The sequence below is a fragment of the Amphiura filiformis genome, unplaced genomic scaffold, assembly GCF_039555335.1.
Source record: "Amphiura filiformis unplaced genomic scaffold, Afil_fr2py scaffold_66, whole genome shotgun sequence".
Lineage (NCBI taxonomy): Eukaryota > Metazoa > Echinodermata > Ophiuroidea > Amphilepidida > Amphiuridae > Amphiura > Amphiura filiformis.
The window spans coordinates 295591-313629 of NW_027305530.1; the positions used below are offsets into that span (position 1 = coordinate 295591).

General features: G+C 36.6%; 1 protein-coding gene across 1 annotated transcript in view; it reads right to left on the minus strand.

Annotated features, from left to right (window-relative positions):
• LOC140144617 (lysyl oxidase homolog 2-like) overlaps positions 1-17666 on the minus strand; it is a 29068-nt gene extending 11402 nt beyond the window's left edge. Inside the window, exons 1-8 of the mRNA XM_072166431.1 lie at positions 17662-17666; positions 16429-16532; positions 15713-16039; positions 12286-12399; positions 10587-10714; positions 9529-9665; positions 7422-7543; positions 6327-6659 (exon numbers count right to left, since the gene is read on the minus strand). Coding sequence (XP_072022532.1) covers positions 6327-6659; positions 7422-7543; positions 9529-9665; positions 10587-10714; positions 12286-12399; positions 15713-16039; positions 16429-16532; positions 17662-17666 — 1270 coding nt within the window. The remainder of the gene's footprint in view (positions 1-6326; positions 6660-7421; positions 7544-9528; positions 9666-10586; positions 10715-12285; positions 12400-15712; positions 16040-16428; positions 16533-17661) is intronic.
• Between the last annotated feature and the right edge of the window lie 373 nt (positions 17667-18039).

Below are 18039 nucleotides of genomic sequence, written 5' to 3' on the forward strand. Positions count from 1 at the left end.
CAATATCTATATTGAGTTTAGAGGTTTAAATTTTGCTATTATGGTAATGAATTAATAAAATGGTAGTTTTTAGATGTCTTTCAGATGGTACGTCCAAATGAATAAATGCTATTACCTTAGATCAAAAATTTTTTATGCTTTTAGCAAGATTTTGACCACTTCATTTTGATATACAAGTAGTTAATCAGCCATTTTACATAATAAATAATTGTTGAATGAATCCGTATATGGGTAATAATAGTGTCCTGGGGTACCGCTTAAAGTTTTTGACAATTAATTTCCATTGGTAGGGACACTTCATTACACATGTCATGTATTATGTTGTATTCGTAAGTAACATTTCGGTATTTGTAGGTAAGAATTAGACTTTTGGTTGATATCGCAATCAAAACTTCATTTTATAAAGCACTTTGAATGTATTATTTTCTTTATGTGCGTTTATTGATACTTTAGACCCTATCATGTATTAATAATGTCGGTTCACAGCGGTTGAAAGAGGATTGAAGTAAGAAACAAAGGCACTAAAGTGACTTTAATTTGCTTAATTGCACACAAATTGCTTAAAACCGTTATTGCAGACTTGTGAAGTCCATCTTGGATACAGTTACGTCTTGTGGCCTTTCGTTTGAGGGCAACTACAATTAGCTTTATACCAGGGTCCATCACTGTGTTGTCTAGATCATGAGACAATGAGAACGGTCGTTTTTTCCATGGTATTCGTAGGTAACCTTAGCGAAAACGTCAAAAGTTACCTTCGAATAAATCAATTTGGACACAAATTACTCAGAAACCAGAAGGTCGGTAAACATTTAAAATGAAGCACACATGACAGTTGACAAATCCAAGTATTTATCTCCTTCTAATCTTCTTCGAATCTGATTTTTCTTTCAAATGAGCAGACCGTCGTCTATTTCAGTACATATTTTTCAACAATTAAGCCGTATTCAGTTTTGTATGGTGGGCATTAGGGTGATTCAGAAATACAAAAGTTTTTATTTTTTGATGGGCCAACATCTAATTTTGTTCATTTTGGTGTAAAAATGCATCATGCAAAATTTCATAAAATTTAGATTAACTTTGGAGGGTGCGCCCGGGCTTTGAAATTTTGTATGCAAAGTCAATAGGGTTTTGGTGCAAAATTTTTCTCCAACAGTGTTTTCACACAAAGACTCAACTTATGTGGATGAATTTCTCAGGTGTGTTAGATACACATGTTTCATATGTAAACCCATCGGAAATTTAAATCAATAAGTTCAAGTTTGTCTATAATAATGAAAAAAGTACATTCACTGAAGAGGGAGTGAATCCTCTCAGTAGCACTGCTGATAGTTAAACTTTTTGTATAATTAATGCAAAGGCAGATGAATAAACTCATGAATATTAACAAAGGCATATCCACTATCTATTACAGGTTGTTACATAATTATCTAGTAGTATGAAAGAAGAAACCCTCCCAGCACCAGATATCAAGTTGATATTGCAGGCTCCCATAATGCTTTCCTGCATAATGCTACAGGATTTATAATACCAGTGTCTTTCTGGCCATTGATTATGACAGTTATGAATAGAGCCATTTGACCATTCAACTCAATAGATACAATGCACCATGGGAAGGGCAGAGATGGGTATTTTGTATTCTCTATAATTCCATGTGGATGATGTGGTCACTGAAGCTGAAAACACAATAGAGAATATGTATACCATTCATTCATTCTATTATAGGCTATCCTAATTATAATATTTTTCTGTGGTCAGAGGACTGGCCAAATGTTTTGGCTGTTCTGTCTACTGCTTTCCCACCACTGAAGCAATTGAGATAAATCTTGAATTTTCTCCTCTTGTCAATATTTTCACTTAATTTTTCTTACATATTTGTTTCATGAATACCTAAGACTACATGCTAACAGTTTTATAGCATAGTTGGATAACTTGGTTATTACTTTCTGGTGCTTGAGCGAAAATTACCAAAAATCCTCATAGACTTCACACACAAAACTTCAAAGCCCGGGCGCACCATCTAAAAATTATTTGAATTTCTTGAAATTTTGCATGATGTATTTTTACACCAAAATGAACAATATTAGGGGTTGGCCCATTAAAAAATCAAAACTTTTGTATTTTTGAATCACCCTAGTGGGCATGTATGTGAATTCGCAACTTTCATTGACATATGATTTGATAGCAAACATGCAGGCCTTCGTTATGTACCAATATGGGCATTGGCATGAATGGCGGTGTTTCACAATACTGTCATGATGTCAAATTGTATTCGTAGGTAACATTCGGTTACCGAAATTTACCTACGAATACTTGCTTTTGTTGTTGACATCTCAGAAATATTTAAACGCAGGCTATTGAAACTTGGTAGAAATAAAGAGTGTATTACCCTGCACCTATTGCTTAACTATTGTTTACTATTCTCTCCGTTTGTGGAAATGACACAGCTTTTAACATGTATTCGGAGGTAATGCATATTTTTTACCAAACCTACCTTTGTGCCATTTAGAATTTCTGGCAGCTAAACAAAATAATAAAGATGTCCGAATGCAATGCATTTCAGTATTGGACATATCAAAGCTTGTATAAATTGCGCATTTATTAGTGATTTCCATTTTTTAAAGATATATCTACTGCTATGAAAAATTGTATTCGTAGGTAATGTAAAAAAATACCACTCAAAAAATTATCACAAAAAATTCATAATTATGTACAAATATGTGAAAAATTGAACAGGCAATCTTTGAATACACACCTTTCAGGAAATCAATTTAGATTCAATCCAATGACTTCTTTTCATAACTGATTTAGATGTTTTTAAAAATACCTTAAGAAATATTTTGAAAAATGGGTAAAAATAGCATGTTTTGGGGTCTCTGTGTCTAAGTTTTCACAGAAGGGGGTATTATTATATATGGCGCGAAGCGTATGATCAAGGCGAATAAACACAATACAAAAACGAATGCCAATTGATTAACACTTTTAAGTTATGGCCCTGAACATGCCGTGTACACTTTTGGTTGGATTCGACCATATGTATGTAGGGTAGATCGATATCCTTCTCAACCGAAGGATATTGTATTTGCACTATAAACACACCAGTATAAATTGTGTGCGGTATTACCGGAAGAAGGAGCTTCGTCATGATGGGTAGACACTAGTATTTTGATAAGTAAAATAGCTGGATGAGGTATGTAGCTGGTTGGGGTGGTTACGGGTCACTAAAACCACTAACCGCGAAATATGGATATCCAACTAGTTTGCCCCGTATGGCTACAAAGAATCACTAACCGCGCAATGTGGATATCCAACTGTTTTGCCCCGCAGGGCCATAAAGAACCACTAACCGTGGATATCCAACTCAAAAAAGCATCAATATCTACCAAAACGTAAAAAGGGCCAAAGTTTTAAAAAAATTGTGAAGCTTTTCACCCTTTTCTACACTTGGTCCCATTTATCACACTAACCGCGAAATGTGGATATCAAACTAGTTTGCCCCACAAGGCTTCAAAATATCACTAACCGTGATATATGGATATCCAACTAGTTTGCCCGCAGGGCTACAAAGAACCACTAACCGCGAAATATGGATATCCAGCTAGTTTTCCCCAGAGCTTCAAAAACCACTTACCGCGAAATATGGATATCCAAGTAGTTTGCCCCGCAGGGCTACAAAGAACCAATAATCGTGATAATGGATATCCAACTAGTTTGCCTCGCATGGCTACAAAGAACCACTAACCGCGCAATATGGATATCCAACTCAAAAAAAGTATCAATATCTACCAAAAAACGTTTTAAAACGCAAAAAGGGGCCAAAGTTTAAAAAATCTTTCCTGTGTGGCTTTTCACCCTTATTTAAACGTGGTCCCATTTATGAAAGTTTCTAAAGACCCATACAGAGTCATCTATACCTGTTGGTTTTCTTAGTTGTCAGTGTTTATTTCGTAGAGTAAATGAATTAATGTTCGTGCGTGATTGAAGTATTTCCGTATAGACGTTATAATGTATTTTGATTTAAGAAAAAGTAGCAAATACTCACTTTCTTACATTTTTCATCGTCATGTTGGATTATGCGCCTTATGTAGAGATGTAGGGCCTATTATGCAGCAGGTTGACATACAGTCGATTTGCTAAGTATAATACTCCACTACTCTTTATATAAACACACAATATAATAAAATGTACACCTTCTATAATGTTTTTGATAATAGGCCTACATACATTGATATAGCCTAAGTCATATTGCACCGCTTTCGAACAGTCTCAAAACTATTAAGTGCTAATTTTGTTGCATGGACAAATTATGACCCGTTCTTCATGTTATTATGATTAAATGGGACCACGTTTAAAAAAGGGTGAAAAGCCACACAGGAAAGATTTTTTAAACTTTGGCCCCTTTTTGCGTTTAAAACGTTTTTTGGTAGATAACATATAGTCGTAATGACTTGTGGAGACTGAAAGCTAACAAAACATCTCTTAATAGTGAGGCCAAGAATAACATTACTGAGCTTGGTATAAAGAAACATTTTCATGGTCGTAGCGCAGGGAAAAATACTCGCAACCAGATCCGTGTTCACCAACCATGCAATAACAGCGCCATGTCATGCCTGTTGACTTTAGCTTTATTGACAATCACAATGCATCAATGTGTGATCGTTATGATAATGGCTCCTACCAGTACCATGATCATGATGATAGCCATGTATCATCTGCTGCAAGCCATCGCAGTAGACCTAGAGTTTTAACACCCATACCCAGAGTACAACACCCAACGTACAAATAAGAACAGTTCAAACAGTTCACCTGTTCCATCGATTTTTGTCACAAATACCAAATCTCTTGTGGAAAAGTTGGATGAAACTGAAGTTATCCTTGCTCAGAACGATTCACAGATATTTGTTGTAAGTGAAACTTGGTTCCACCCTGGCTTACCGGACTCTAAAATGAACATTCCCCAGAATGAGCAAGGACTCATATACTGATGCAGTTGAAGAGTGTGGAATTCAGACTCTTTCTGACCGTAGGAAAAATCACAGTGTGAAATTTGCTCAGTCTCTGCCAAAATGTTATCGTACGAGCAATCTCATTCCCCCTACAAGGCATTCTATTTATGGCAGAGAATTGCGCAATTCAAATTCCATCACTCGTTTACCTTGTAGAACTGAGCTGAGAAAATGTCGAATTCCACACTTCATTGACTTACTAATGCTTAAAAGTTAAATTGAATAATTGATGTTTTTGTTACACACATTGATGCAGCTGATAATTTGATGCAATTTAATTATTTTCATGTGATAATTTTTATGGTATGGGTATGAGTGATTTGGTGTGTGTGCGTATTTTTTGGGGTGACTGTGTTTGGGTGTAAGAGGTGCGCTTAAGAGTGAGAGGGTGTGTGGGGGGATGAGTGTGGAGATAAGATTAGTTAAGGGGTTTGCTTTCATAATTATGTGCAATATAATATTTAATGTTTTTCTTATGCTTCCTTGATGCTAACTTGATTTGGTTTGTGGCGCGTATTATTTGGGGTCACTGTGTTTGGGAGTAAGAGCTTCGCTTAGGAGTGGGGGTGTGTGTGGTTTGATGGGGTGAGTGTGGAGATAAGAATAAACAAGGGGTTATCTTTCATAATCATGTGCAATATAATATTTTATGTTTTTCTTATGCTTATTTCTTGTTATAATGTATTTTAATAACTTTTATGTGTAATAATAATAAATAAGTTTGATGTTCTAAGATTGTAAAAAGTAACGCAATTTGGCTATTTGCCACGAAGTTACTTTGTATAAATATGAAATGAAATATGAAATAAAATGAAATATATACCTGAATATTTTTAGAACGTTATAAACGCATCTTGGTTTTAGTCAAAACGTTTTATTAATGTCGGGTTATATGAATGCCATGCATGATAAACTTTTATGAAAAAACACTACAACAACATTTCGAAAATTTTGTCAACATTTTATGTCTAGTCCAACTTCGAGAAATTGAAACTGAACCTTTTCCTTCTATAGGAATTTTATTCATTTCAGAAATTGAAAATGAACTTTTTTTTTTTACAAGGGAATTTTATTCATTTTAGAACACAATAAAGTTACAAATATTTTTATTACTTACAGGAAAAAAATTCATTTTTATTCTGCAAAGGAAAAAGGTCTGTACTAAGTTTGCTTTGCACCCCAAAGCCCGTACCCATCTGACTCAATGGTAAATCCGGCCCTGAGTGTGTGTTACCAACATACACACATTCGGGAATATATAAAATCGAAGAGGAATGATTACCAATTGAAAATGTCATTTTGGGATATTTTGTTAAAACTTACCTCCCAGACACCGTAAGCTTACTGCTGTTCTAGGATCACATTCAAAATTAGTCTTGAAATAAGACAATATGTGCGGAGTCCCATTTCCAACTCCAAATCCCAGCGCCGCATCTGTGTAGTAAGACAGCGCATTACGGTAGCCTAATAGCCGACAATAATACTTGGCAGCATCTTGGTCAAAGTTGACAGCCTCTGGCACCGTTTTCTCAAATAGAGAGTGTGATGAACCACAGATTGGATGCCAGTTTACATCAAATCGGCGAAGCTTCATTTCAAGTCTACCTTCATTTGGGGATATTCCGTTATGAAGACGCAATTCATTACATATATCATCTGTAATAGAGGAAATAGGTGGCAATTGTTTCCATTATAGAGGGTAAAATTGGAGGGAGGCAAGCAATTTTTGGCAAGCCGAGAGGGGGGCAAGTGATTTTTGGCACACATTCTTGGGGCGCCTTTTAAATAAATATGCAAATGTTCCTATTTTACTTATTTGAAATGTATTATATAGAAGTAATATGCACCAATTATATGCAATACTTGTATATTTTAAACCAATCGATATATCTCTCAAACCCAAAACGGGTATTTATAGCTATTCGGCTTTATGTTATAATCCAAAAAGTCTCAACCGCTGCCTGCTCAAAGAATTATATGTGGGTCGAATAAGACCTTCTTGTCTACTTTCATCAGGAAACATCAAACCAAGAAACTCTTGGACACAAGATTGCGTATGGAATGAAAACCGAAACTGCTTTCTTCTACAAGTTTTGACATAAAGGGTACATACAAAGACATCGGTAATAACATCCGTCAAGAGCTTAGGTAGGACAATAGAACAACATCAAACCCCATCCTAAAACTTGTAATTTGACATAAGAAAATGTAATACACATGATACGATATAAAGAGGAATAGGGTCTTTACTAAACAATTACGAGCTAAAGTATGTGGAAATGGAAATGGATCGATGATTGTGCCGGTGGCGGATCTTCACGCAGTTTGTGGGTATCCACTGGGTTCGGTGGATCGCTTGTTGGATACATACAGGGAACAAACAGGAAAAAATACAAAGTTTCTTTGTAACAACTTTACCTTCCCATTCGCAAATGAAAATCCGTTGTTTACCACAATCATCAAAATTCCACGTTCCGTTTAACCGTTTGATCGTTACACAGTTGATAGTTTCATTCCAACCCAGGTCGCCGTCAATGTTGCTAGAATTTGTGGGGGAAAAGTACATAGGATATTGCCGTGATTATTTTCAAAGTCTTGTGTTACAATTTTTCCTGGGTATAGGGTAATTATAACACACTCTAGGGTCCATTGCAACATAGGAAATTCAACAAATTTCTATATTTACTAGTTGGTGCACATTTAGATCATGGAAAGATAATCCTGGATTTAATTGTCCCTGTTGTGGTATGCATTCTCGTCCCCAAAACACGTCGGTAAAGGTTTGATTTTTGGCCTTGTATTAGAAACAAAAGGGTGCTTTTCAGGTAAAGTGTAGACGTTTTGGGGTATCTTTTTTTCAACTTCAAGTTTGACGTTTAGGGCCACTTTTCAGCCATGCCAGCGCTGACATGTAACAATTTAATTCTGAAAGGCCAAAATTGAAATTAATTTTTACCCTGATTACGCCATTTAAGGTCCATTTTTGAGGTGCTGGGACGAGCATACCACTTTGATAGTGTTTGATAAAGTTAAATAATACCCATAGGCGTTTTTTACATGTTCTTGCAATGGTCCGAAACCATGCTCAAATTATTTTGGGAAGGCCACTATAGAAATCATGCAATTGACTGAAACTGTGAGCCTATTTTCATTGTATTTTATCCCCAAATATATAAAGATATCAGGGTTATATCGCAAATTCTGTTAATCCAAAAATACCAATATGTTAAAAGAGAAATGTTAGAGCCTACAAATTAGGCGCAGCCAGCACTGTTACACCGCGGAATAAAGATATGACGAGCCAAAAACCCAAGGAAGATGCCAATTTAAAAGTTGCAGTTTGCTCCATTGCGTGCTCTATTGATTTGCACACAATGCGTTCACGAACAAGAGAACCAGCGCCGTGTTTCCATTGATTAACACGTTAAAACTAGCGTCGTGCTTTCATTGATTAGAACACAAAAGTGCAACTTTTGATTTTGTTTCTTACCACCGTTTCTTTAATTCTCAACCATTTTCAACAAATGAGGTCTTAAATCAGAGCTAAAGAGTTCAGGTATTAGCTACTTGTTTTACTTTGACACATTTTTCTTTATTTAGGATATACAATATATTTAGGGGTGAACACAACTGGTACCTTAATTTTTTTGGCTTACTGTATATTTATTTCTTTTTCGCCGAAATGAAGGACCCAGTTTGCATGGTGTGTATTAATTTTTGAAACATTTATTGCTGTATTTATAATAGTGACTCTGGTAGATGGTCAGCTGGTATAAAAATGGACCGCTAAAAGAAAGTGCACCCACTCTTCAAAAGCATGTAATGATACAAAATCAAACTTCATTTGAAAGATGATTTCTAGTTTTTGCAGCTACATTAATAATGATAGCGTGAAAAATAAGTAAAGTATACATTAATTTAGCATTTAACTTTTTGCGGGTTTGGGGAGCGGGCTTTTAAAAAAGTGAAACTTTGTGAACATTTTGGTGCTGCAATGAGGGCAGAGTGTCACAGCGGTACGGGGTCTGCCACTGAGTGCGAGTCACATCGGTGCTATTGTGTTGTACACTTGGGAAGGTACTTAACCACACTAGCCTCATTCTCCCCGGGGTGAAATGGGAAGCTGTTATGAATATTGTCTATTGAGAAGGTATGAGCATGCTCTAACGACAGCGGGAAAAATGTATGAAGCTCTTTGACACATGTGAAAGGCGCAGTATAGTTTTATTTATTACATGAAATGGGTTCTAAGAAAAATTAAATATTTACAAAATTGGTCACCGTCTCAACAGAGGCAGCATTGCAGCCTTCAAAGAACATTACAACATTTATTCTGAAACAAAATTAATGCATTAATATTTTGCAACATGGTCTATAAAAGTGGATACTTCAGTGGATTCGGGGCTTGAATCGGCAGCAATAATGCCATTTTTATCCATTCCTTTCTTCTTTTTTGCTGCAAATTCTTAAACGGTCGTAAGGTACAAAACGTAATGAACATTACAACCTCTCTATTATAACTTACCTGTAAGTCATGTTTGTCCCATTACTGTAGGCAACTGTTCCATCTCCCCACACGAACTCATCTTTAGTCATTATATCGTCCAATCCTATCCAATAAGCTGTCTCCGTTTGATTTTCTAAATTATCAGTTATTATATCCTAAAAAATATTACAAAATCATTTCGTTGGTCGCAAAATATATTGGCAGATAGATGACAGGAGTCGCACCATTACTTGTTGTGATCATTGATAAGGGTAAAAAAAAATTGTTATGTCTCAAAGCCCATGGCGTTTCAAAAACAAAATAATGCGGAATGAGTAATTTTTTTAATATATATTTTTTTTAACTTAAATTTTGAATTAAGATGTCATTTTCGAGTGTTACACAAGATAAAATTGTGATTGATTTGCACAATTGTTTTATACCTACACAATGGGAGTATCGAATAAATTTGTTTCAGAATTTCATGATTTTACGGCAAAAACTTTAACGTAATAAATTTAAAAAAATTGCCGTTTAAGCTGACATGGACACGCTAAGAAAAAGCGAACGCGCGCGTGGGCTTTGAAACATAACAATTTCTAGCCTAAATCATGATAAAGTAGACATAAAATTAGCTTTAACATACCCAGACATTGTGAAATCGTATATTTAATAATGTGTGTATTTAGCTGCCATAAGTGTTGCGTTACTATGTCAAAATACAGCGCACTTACGAAACTATGATTATAACCGCCACTACGTGATGCAAACGACGATTTAAAAGCAATTTCCGATATTTGTACAAAAAAACGTGATTTCTAATAAAATGATCATGGAGATTTCTTTTTTTCTTTTTTTTTTTGAGTGCAGATGTATATTCTAATTTTGATTGCCTAAACAGCAGATCCAGGTGGACACACGCTTGGTTCCGGATAGGTCTAGGCTAAAACGAATTGCTCAACCCACGTTTAAAAGCTAATTATCAGCATGCTGACATCTTTGGAGACAAAATAAAGTATTTTGCAATATTTCGATCGTATTTTAATCAAGATTATCTTGTCGGAAAGAGTAAAGTATACATTTGTACGAGTCCTTACATTTTCCAGCGGCGTTCCGATACTAACTAGGTAAGCTCCTATTTCTTCACACCTTGACTTTGCATCCCAATAATTTGATGGTGATGGATGACTTTCGTAGCAGTGTCCCATAAATTCCATTTGGATCACTAAAATAATCACATTCATAACATTTCGCTGGATCAATATATAAACGTGTTTCATTATGGTACAGGGCGCACACCGACACCGCCTGGCTAATAATTATGTGGTGCAGCAGAGACACTAAAATGAATACACGGGATCGATACACGTGAATTGCTATGCACGATTTTGATATCAGACGAAAATCTTCGGATACCGGGTTAGAAAATGATGAATATCTCCCGTAAATGATTTTTTCTCATGAAACCAGATGTGGTCTCATACACTTGAAAATACGTGTTGAACAGATATGATAGTCGCTAGAATGCGCTTTGAAAATTGGCCGTGCGCTTTGAACTCAAAATCTGACCAAAACTCAGTCTAATTTTATATTGCGTTGTATGGACTACAGCGTGTAGTACAGCTGCACTCACTACTAGGCAGTATAAAAGTCGTGACCATTGACCTCAATGGGGTATACAAGCTTATTCACGCACAACCAAGATCAATTACCCGGCTATTGTGAGTAGCCTTAGTCATGTCCCTCGACTAATTATTCGTCTCAAAGAGCTTCAAAGGTCTGAACCAAATGGCCAATCGTGGCTGTGGATTCAACCTACCATGGCGATTTCTTCCATGAAGATATAGGGTCGATGACACTGTGGGGCGTTTCTTAAAAAAGAGGTACACGCCCCAGACGCCAGAGCAGCTAGGATCAGTCCAGAAGTTTCTTTTTGATTAAACACCCATAAATCTTACATATCTCTCTCAGATTTAAACTCTGATGACTCATCACGACCATTCCGCAACAATGTATGTACTTCTAAAATGCGGATCTGGGCTTCGTTGCGCACAAACAAGCGTACAAGCTGCAAGGTCTGCGTGTATAAGCAACAGTATCCCGCCACAAGTTTTGTGTCTTATCGGGTGCCGGATGCTGAACATGTATATTTTGAGATGGGCCGTTTTGAGTTATGACCAAAAAGGTCAAAGGTCAAATTTTTCACAGGGATCAAAGAGGCAAAACTGCTACGAATTTGATCAAAATAGTGTCAAAATTTTCGTTTTGATCGATCAATTGAAATAAAGAATATTTTCACCTATCTATGATATTTTCTTACTAGGGTAACACAGGGAAGTATGCCAAGGGTAATATATCATGGAGGCCACATTTACAAAAGGCATTATTTTTAGACAGTTTCAACTTATCTTCACATCTTTTAATTTTACCCTGCCGTCATTCCTGAAAAGTGACGTGAATTTAAATATTTGGGTTGAAAAATGCAAACCGTCAATAGAGTAGCAAAATGCAACTTGTTTTTGATCGAAAATTTCATAACTGGCTGTACTTCGCAGTGAAGATGATAAAAGGTTGCACCAAATACTTGTTCACTTGATGCATAATTAATCATTCTGTGTTTCAGACTTTAAAACAAGAGAAATGATCGATTGACTTTTGGATTATACCAAAATGCCTTATTGGTTTCTAACGTCTTGGACACCCTGTATCTCAGAATGTCAAAATTGGATTTACGAAATTCTGCAGCTCAGGTCTTCATACATTTGCCAATTAACCCAAACTTTCATCTATACTTACCACTGCTCTTGTCACAGTTCTCTCCAGTCCATCCTGGATTACACACGCAGGTATATTGATTGGCGCCATCCTGACATTGTCCGTTGACACATGGGTTGCTTGCACAGTCAATGGCTGCAAGAAAAATTGTAGTTTACGAAACCTAGCTTCTGAAGCTCATTTCACAGTCTGTATTAGAACGTATATAATATTTTTGTCTTACAAAATCATTTTTCCCTGTTGCTATAAACGCCTCAAGGACCAGAAACATTATTGATCAAAGAACTTAAAAGCAATTCCAAAAGACCGTAGACTTAGACACAGGCGTCCTATCCTTTGCACACAGAATCATTGCACACAAACAAATGACAATCTCAAATTTCACCATTCGCTTCTTTCTTCTTTGAAGAGATCATTTCTGATACTCTGTTCAACTGACGTATCATACCGTAAATATGGCGGACTACTCAAATGCATTCAACAAAAGCATGATTGCAATCTATCGCGACAGTTCCTCCCACATCTATAACAAATGCACTACGATCAAATAGGTTGATAACAACATTTGATTGAATGGGCTACACTGCGCCATGATTACGGTGAAGGACACCGGTTCAAATCGGTGCAAATCGATAATTTCATGCACAACCTCAATAGTAACTAGTAAACTGGAAATCCCCACTGCAATAAACGTTCCCAATTTACATTGCAATACAGGATGGGGAATTTTCCTGAGATTCTTACAATGAAATATAGATCTCATACGTGATAATGGATTATACAAGGTATACCGTAAAAAGTCGATAGTTAACACATGTGCTTACTATCGAGCGCTTCTGAAACATACAAACATGAAGAGCTCCATCCACAAAATTGTAATCGATGCACATAGTTACATACGAACAAGTAAACCTACAAATGTGTGTGTCAACCTCATTAGCTTAGTTGGTAAAGCGCCGGACTTTACAATTTTATGTTTTCAAAAGCGCTTGATAGTAAGCATTTATGCTAACTTTCGAGTTTTTACGGTATTACAGTACTAAAAGTAGTAAAAAGAGTGTATTCCAAGTGTTTTCTATAATTGTAATTAATATAGTTGCAAAACGAAAATTTAGGCAAAGATTCATGAGAAATTAATAACGACATCAATCATCATCAAGAAAGAGTTTACAATTATGAAAAGGACAAACCTGGAATGAACGGGACACACAAATATAATATCCACGCCGATGCATCCAGCACACACCTCACAAAAATTTATATCACCAGACCGGTGTCAGTCATTTAACATTTTTCTTCTTTCAAAACGTTTCCATTTTGTTTCTCGAGATCAAATTGAAATAAATGCTATTAAAGTTGGTCTTAACCCTGGAAACTTTCGGGCCTCATAACTGATAAAAGGTTGGTCTAAGGTATATAAAAGTATACATATAACATTAAAAGAAACAAATTTATTCCATGTTCACTACGGTCCGTTTCGCCCGAAGGCTCCTCACCTGAGGACACGCTCTCCTTCACAGGATCGAGCACTCTTTTTAATGAAAGAAGAAACACAACTTTATGTAAAAGTATACATATTCAGAATGGCAAAGACTTCTGTAAGGTTAAATTTGCATTGAGCATTTTGGCCTAAAATCCAAGAAAACAGGGTTTGAATATATTTGAAATTTGGGCGAAAATCAGGCTTTTTTATGATTTTTTTTGTTGAAAATTTAGCATTTTTTGACCATTTTTGGTGCATATTTCTCAAATTTGGTCAAAATTATTTTAAAAAAACCAGTTCCTAGATATCTTTATCTAGTTTTAAAATTAATTTTTGCGGGGATTTGACCTCACAGATGAATTTTGCAGATTATTTATTTAGCAACAGATGCTAGAAGCATAGTTTAAGTTTTATTAGTAGCTCACCAGTGGGAGGTGATGTTTTTCACTGCCCCCCCCAACCTCGAAACTCCCCAAGACATGTGACAATCAACTGATGATCCCGCTGGTGAAAGCACAAGACAATTTCCATCTGTGGTCTTTGTGTATATTTGACTATAGTTTAGAGCAACAATTTAGCAAAGGTTTCCACAATTCCAAGACCAACCTTAACCCAAAGGCGCGTGAATTGAGTCACCGTGCTACATAACTGAACCTTGTTGATTATTTAAAGGTTATTTGAGGTTTATTTGGAGGGCATTGGAAGGCATTGTGAAAAATCCAAATATTTTGCCTTTGCAACTGAGGAATATCACAAGTGGCGTAGCACCGAGGGATGTTACGAGGCAAAATGTTTAGATTTTTCACAATGCGCGGCATATTACCGTTAAAAGTTATTATCCTTCCCAGTGGGCACACCTGACGTTGAAATCACGTTGAAATCACGTTGAAATTTCGACGTCGAAATCAATTTCGACGTTGAAATCAGGTTGAAATCACGTTGTATTTGCAAATGGACTTCAACCTGATGGAGTTCAACCTGATTTCAACCCGATTTCAACCTAGAGGTTAGTTGAAATCAGGTTGAAATTTCAACGTTGTATCGACGTTGAAATTTCAACCTGATTTCAACTAACCTCTAGGTTGAAATCAGGTTGAAAGCAGGTTAGGTTGAAACTTCGACGTTGTATCAACGTTGATTCAACGTCGAAATCCTAACCTGTGCCCACTGGGTTATTCATAACCGTCACTTCCATCTGTTTACTTTACAAAATAACACAAAGTTTGTAAAGATAAACGGTTGTTGCATTTGGCTCTCGAAAAATCGGACAGCTAAAACAGGACGAAAAATTCGCTGGAATAGTGTGATGTCATAATACAGCCTGTATGCCTACTTTGGTTCAAGGACATGTTCCCAGTCATGCATGGTTCCAATTGACTTTGTGTTGATCAAAAGAAGTTTACATCCACCTAAATGGCATTTTCTCAAAAACTAGACAGTTTTAAGAGCTGAAAATTTGTCCAGTTATGGTAATTAGTAAAATAAATCATAATATCCTGCTTACATGTCTTAAAAATGTGAAGTTTTGTCAGAAATTGTCATATTCTTTTTACCAACTGGTTGGTTTCCAAAAATCCAATTGGTCATACTGTGTAAACATGGTACACAGGGGACTGTCCTTGAGAGGTGCTTGAACCAAAACACTTCAAATTGTATGCTGTCTTTATCCAAGGTGATGATGTAATGACTATTCCAGCGAATAATAGAAGTACGAATCACTATCTGTTCAAATAAGGTAGCGCCCAATCCAAATACGCCGGCCAGCGCGCGAGCAGTTTGTTCGGCGCACAACACGGCGTGGGAGGATGTTACTTAAATTTACGCTGGAACGATTCGCATTGTGCGTTCAACTGTAAGGAATTAATGACCTCAATTTGCGTCCGCGTCTTTACAAATAATAAAATATGATAGGATCACAGGTATCGCGTATATTCATGAGGTTATGAATTTCAAATAAGTACTTACAATCGGCACAGCGTACACCGGCATCTTCATTATGTGTACAATCGTGAATGCCCCATCCATTATGATTACATTCATCCAGGTTACTTTCCGATCCTGTACACCTAACACCATTCAGCCATATCTGTCCAGAGCCCTGTCCAAAGGCACCGTTACGAACCGCTTGTGCAGCATCGTAGGGAAGTCCAAGTTGTCGACACACTACCTGCGCGTTAGTTATGGTCCAGAAGTCATCGCAAACTGTTCCCCAGCCGTTATAAAACACTTCCACTCGACCTTCATTGTTGTTAGACCCCCCAACAAGACGTATAAGAGAATGGTCCAAAATAGCTTCAATTTTTAGAACGGGAGAAAAGCAGTAACCAATATCATTATCGGGATTACACATCAAGAGCTATAGACAAACCTGAGGTTGCTCATATTAAGTTATCATTGAGATTACAAATCAAGATCTATAGACAAACTTTAGGTTGCTCACATTAATCTTGTACGGGATCTTGTATTGCTATGTACATTCTAGTGAGAGTATATTATGCGAAGTTTCTAAAAAGTGTCCACAAAGATGAATGATTTCAATGGTTTATATTTTGTATTAAAATTGGGCTAAACTCCATTTTATAGCATTTTTTATGATTTGGTTTATCTTGTCAATGCAATTCTCTCCATAATTTAGTCGTAAATGCTCTTGTTTGCTACATTGCTTTACTTGGGTTACTTACTCTGTTCACAATTAGTTCCCGTATAACCTCCATCGCACAGACAGGTGTATCCATTAATCTCAATTATACATGTCCCTCCATTTTGACACGGTGCTACAGAGCACCTAACAATATCTTGAAAAGTAACATAATTAAAACGATTTTTAAGTAGATGAAGGTGTTATACAATTAAATGGAAAGGACAAAAGATAGACACAAAAGAATGAAATGGGGTTATGATTTTGGAAACGAACGGAAGGACAGAGGTCTTTTCTTGAGCTGGCTTTGTCGCTAAAAACGAAAAGCGGCACCTCACATCATACAACTTATATTCTGAAACAAGTTGGAACAAGATTTTTAAAAATATTATATACTTCTGCCAAATGAAACACAGCTCAATCCTAATTATTCATTTGGCAATAAAAGTTAAATATAATTTCAATTTGCCGAGAAAAAAATCCAAAAAAAAATCACATCGCGTCCAAGATTTCAGCGACATATACTAAGGATGGAAGGTTTTATTTCGAACTCTAATGGTGACCCGCAGGTCAAATTGCTAGAAGTGTACATTAAACACAATTAAACAGACACAATGCAATTTGCAGGCAGCAGCTTAATCAGCGCCAATATTGCAACATTGAAACAAACTATACAGACATCCAATCCAACCTAACCCCATCCCCCAGTAGGCAATGAGGATAAAGTGCCTTGCCCAAGGACACAGCACGTTGGCAAGAGCGGGGCTCGAACTCGCAACCTATGGATTATGAGTCGAGCGCCTTATCCACTCCGCCACACGTGCTCCATTTTGTTTCTTTACCTTTCACACACAAAATTGTCTATTGTTGACCCCATTTTTTCCACTAAGGCTCGTTGTGTACCGCCAGCCTAAGATGTGCCACCCACCCCAACTGGCTACGCCACTATCCACAGTTCGTCAGTGCACACTGTTACTCATCGATTGTGTTGATGTTGTTTACAAACCAAACACACATAAATACCTGGATTGGCATCTGACAGTGTAATAGCAAATCCCAAGTCAGTTACGCTGCCGTCGCTAGTAAATGTCACCCTTGCGAAACTATCAGCAATAAGGAAGTCTTGTGGCAGGTTAATCCCACTGTATTTACCATATGCATCAACAACCTCCGAAGTGCCAAAATATAGGAAATCGCAACATCCCTCAAGTCTAAATATATCAAAGTGAACTAAGATATGTCTTTCTTGAGTATTGCTGATTATCCATTGACATACTGCATCGTTACCATAATTCAAATATTCCAAGGCGTAAGACTCGTTGATATCTATGGCAGTTATGTTGGTGTTCCAACAGTCTGTGATTCGTACTAGGGTAAAATATGTAAAATAAAGGGTTCCCAAGAAGTAGATCCCCACCAAGACATTTTAGTATGATCTAAAAACCAATCGATCATTTCTCTTGATTTAAAGTTTAGAACACCAGTTGATTAGTTTTACTGAAAAATATAGCCATTTAGAAATTTTCGCTCAAAGAGAGCTGCAGCATCCAACTCCACATTCAATAAACATACAGCACTAATTGTTTAAGATTAAAAAAAACTTCTCCCAAATGAAACTCAGCTCAATCCCCAAGGGGGACATTCAAACTTCATG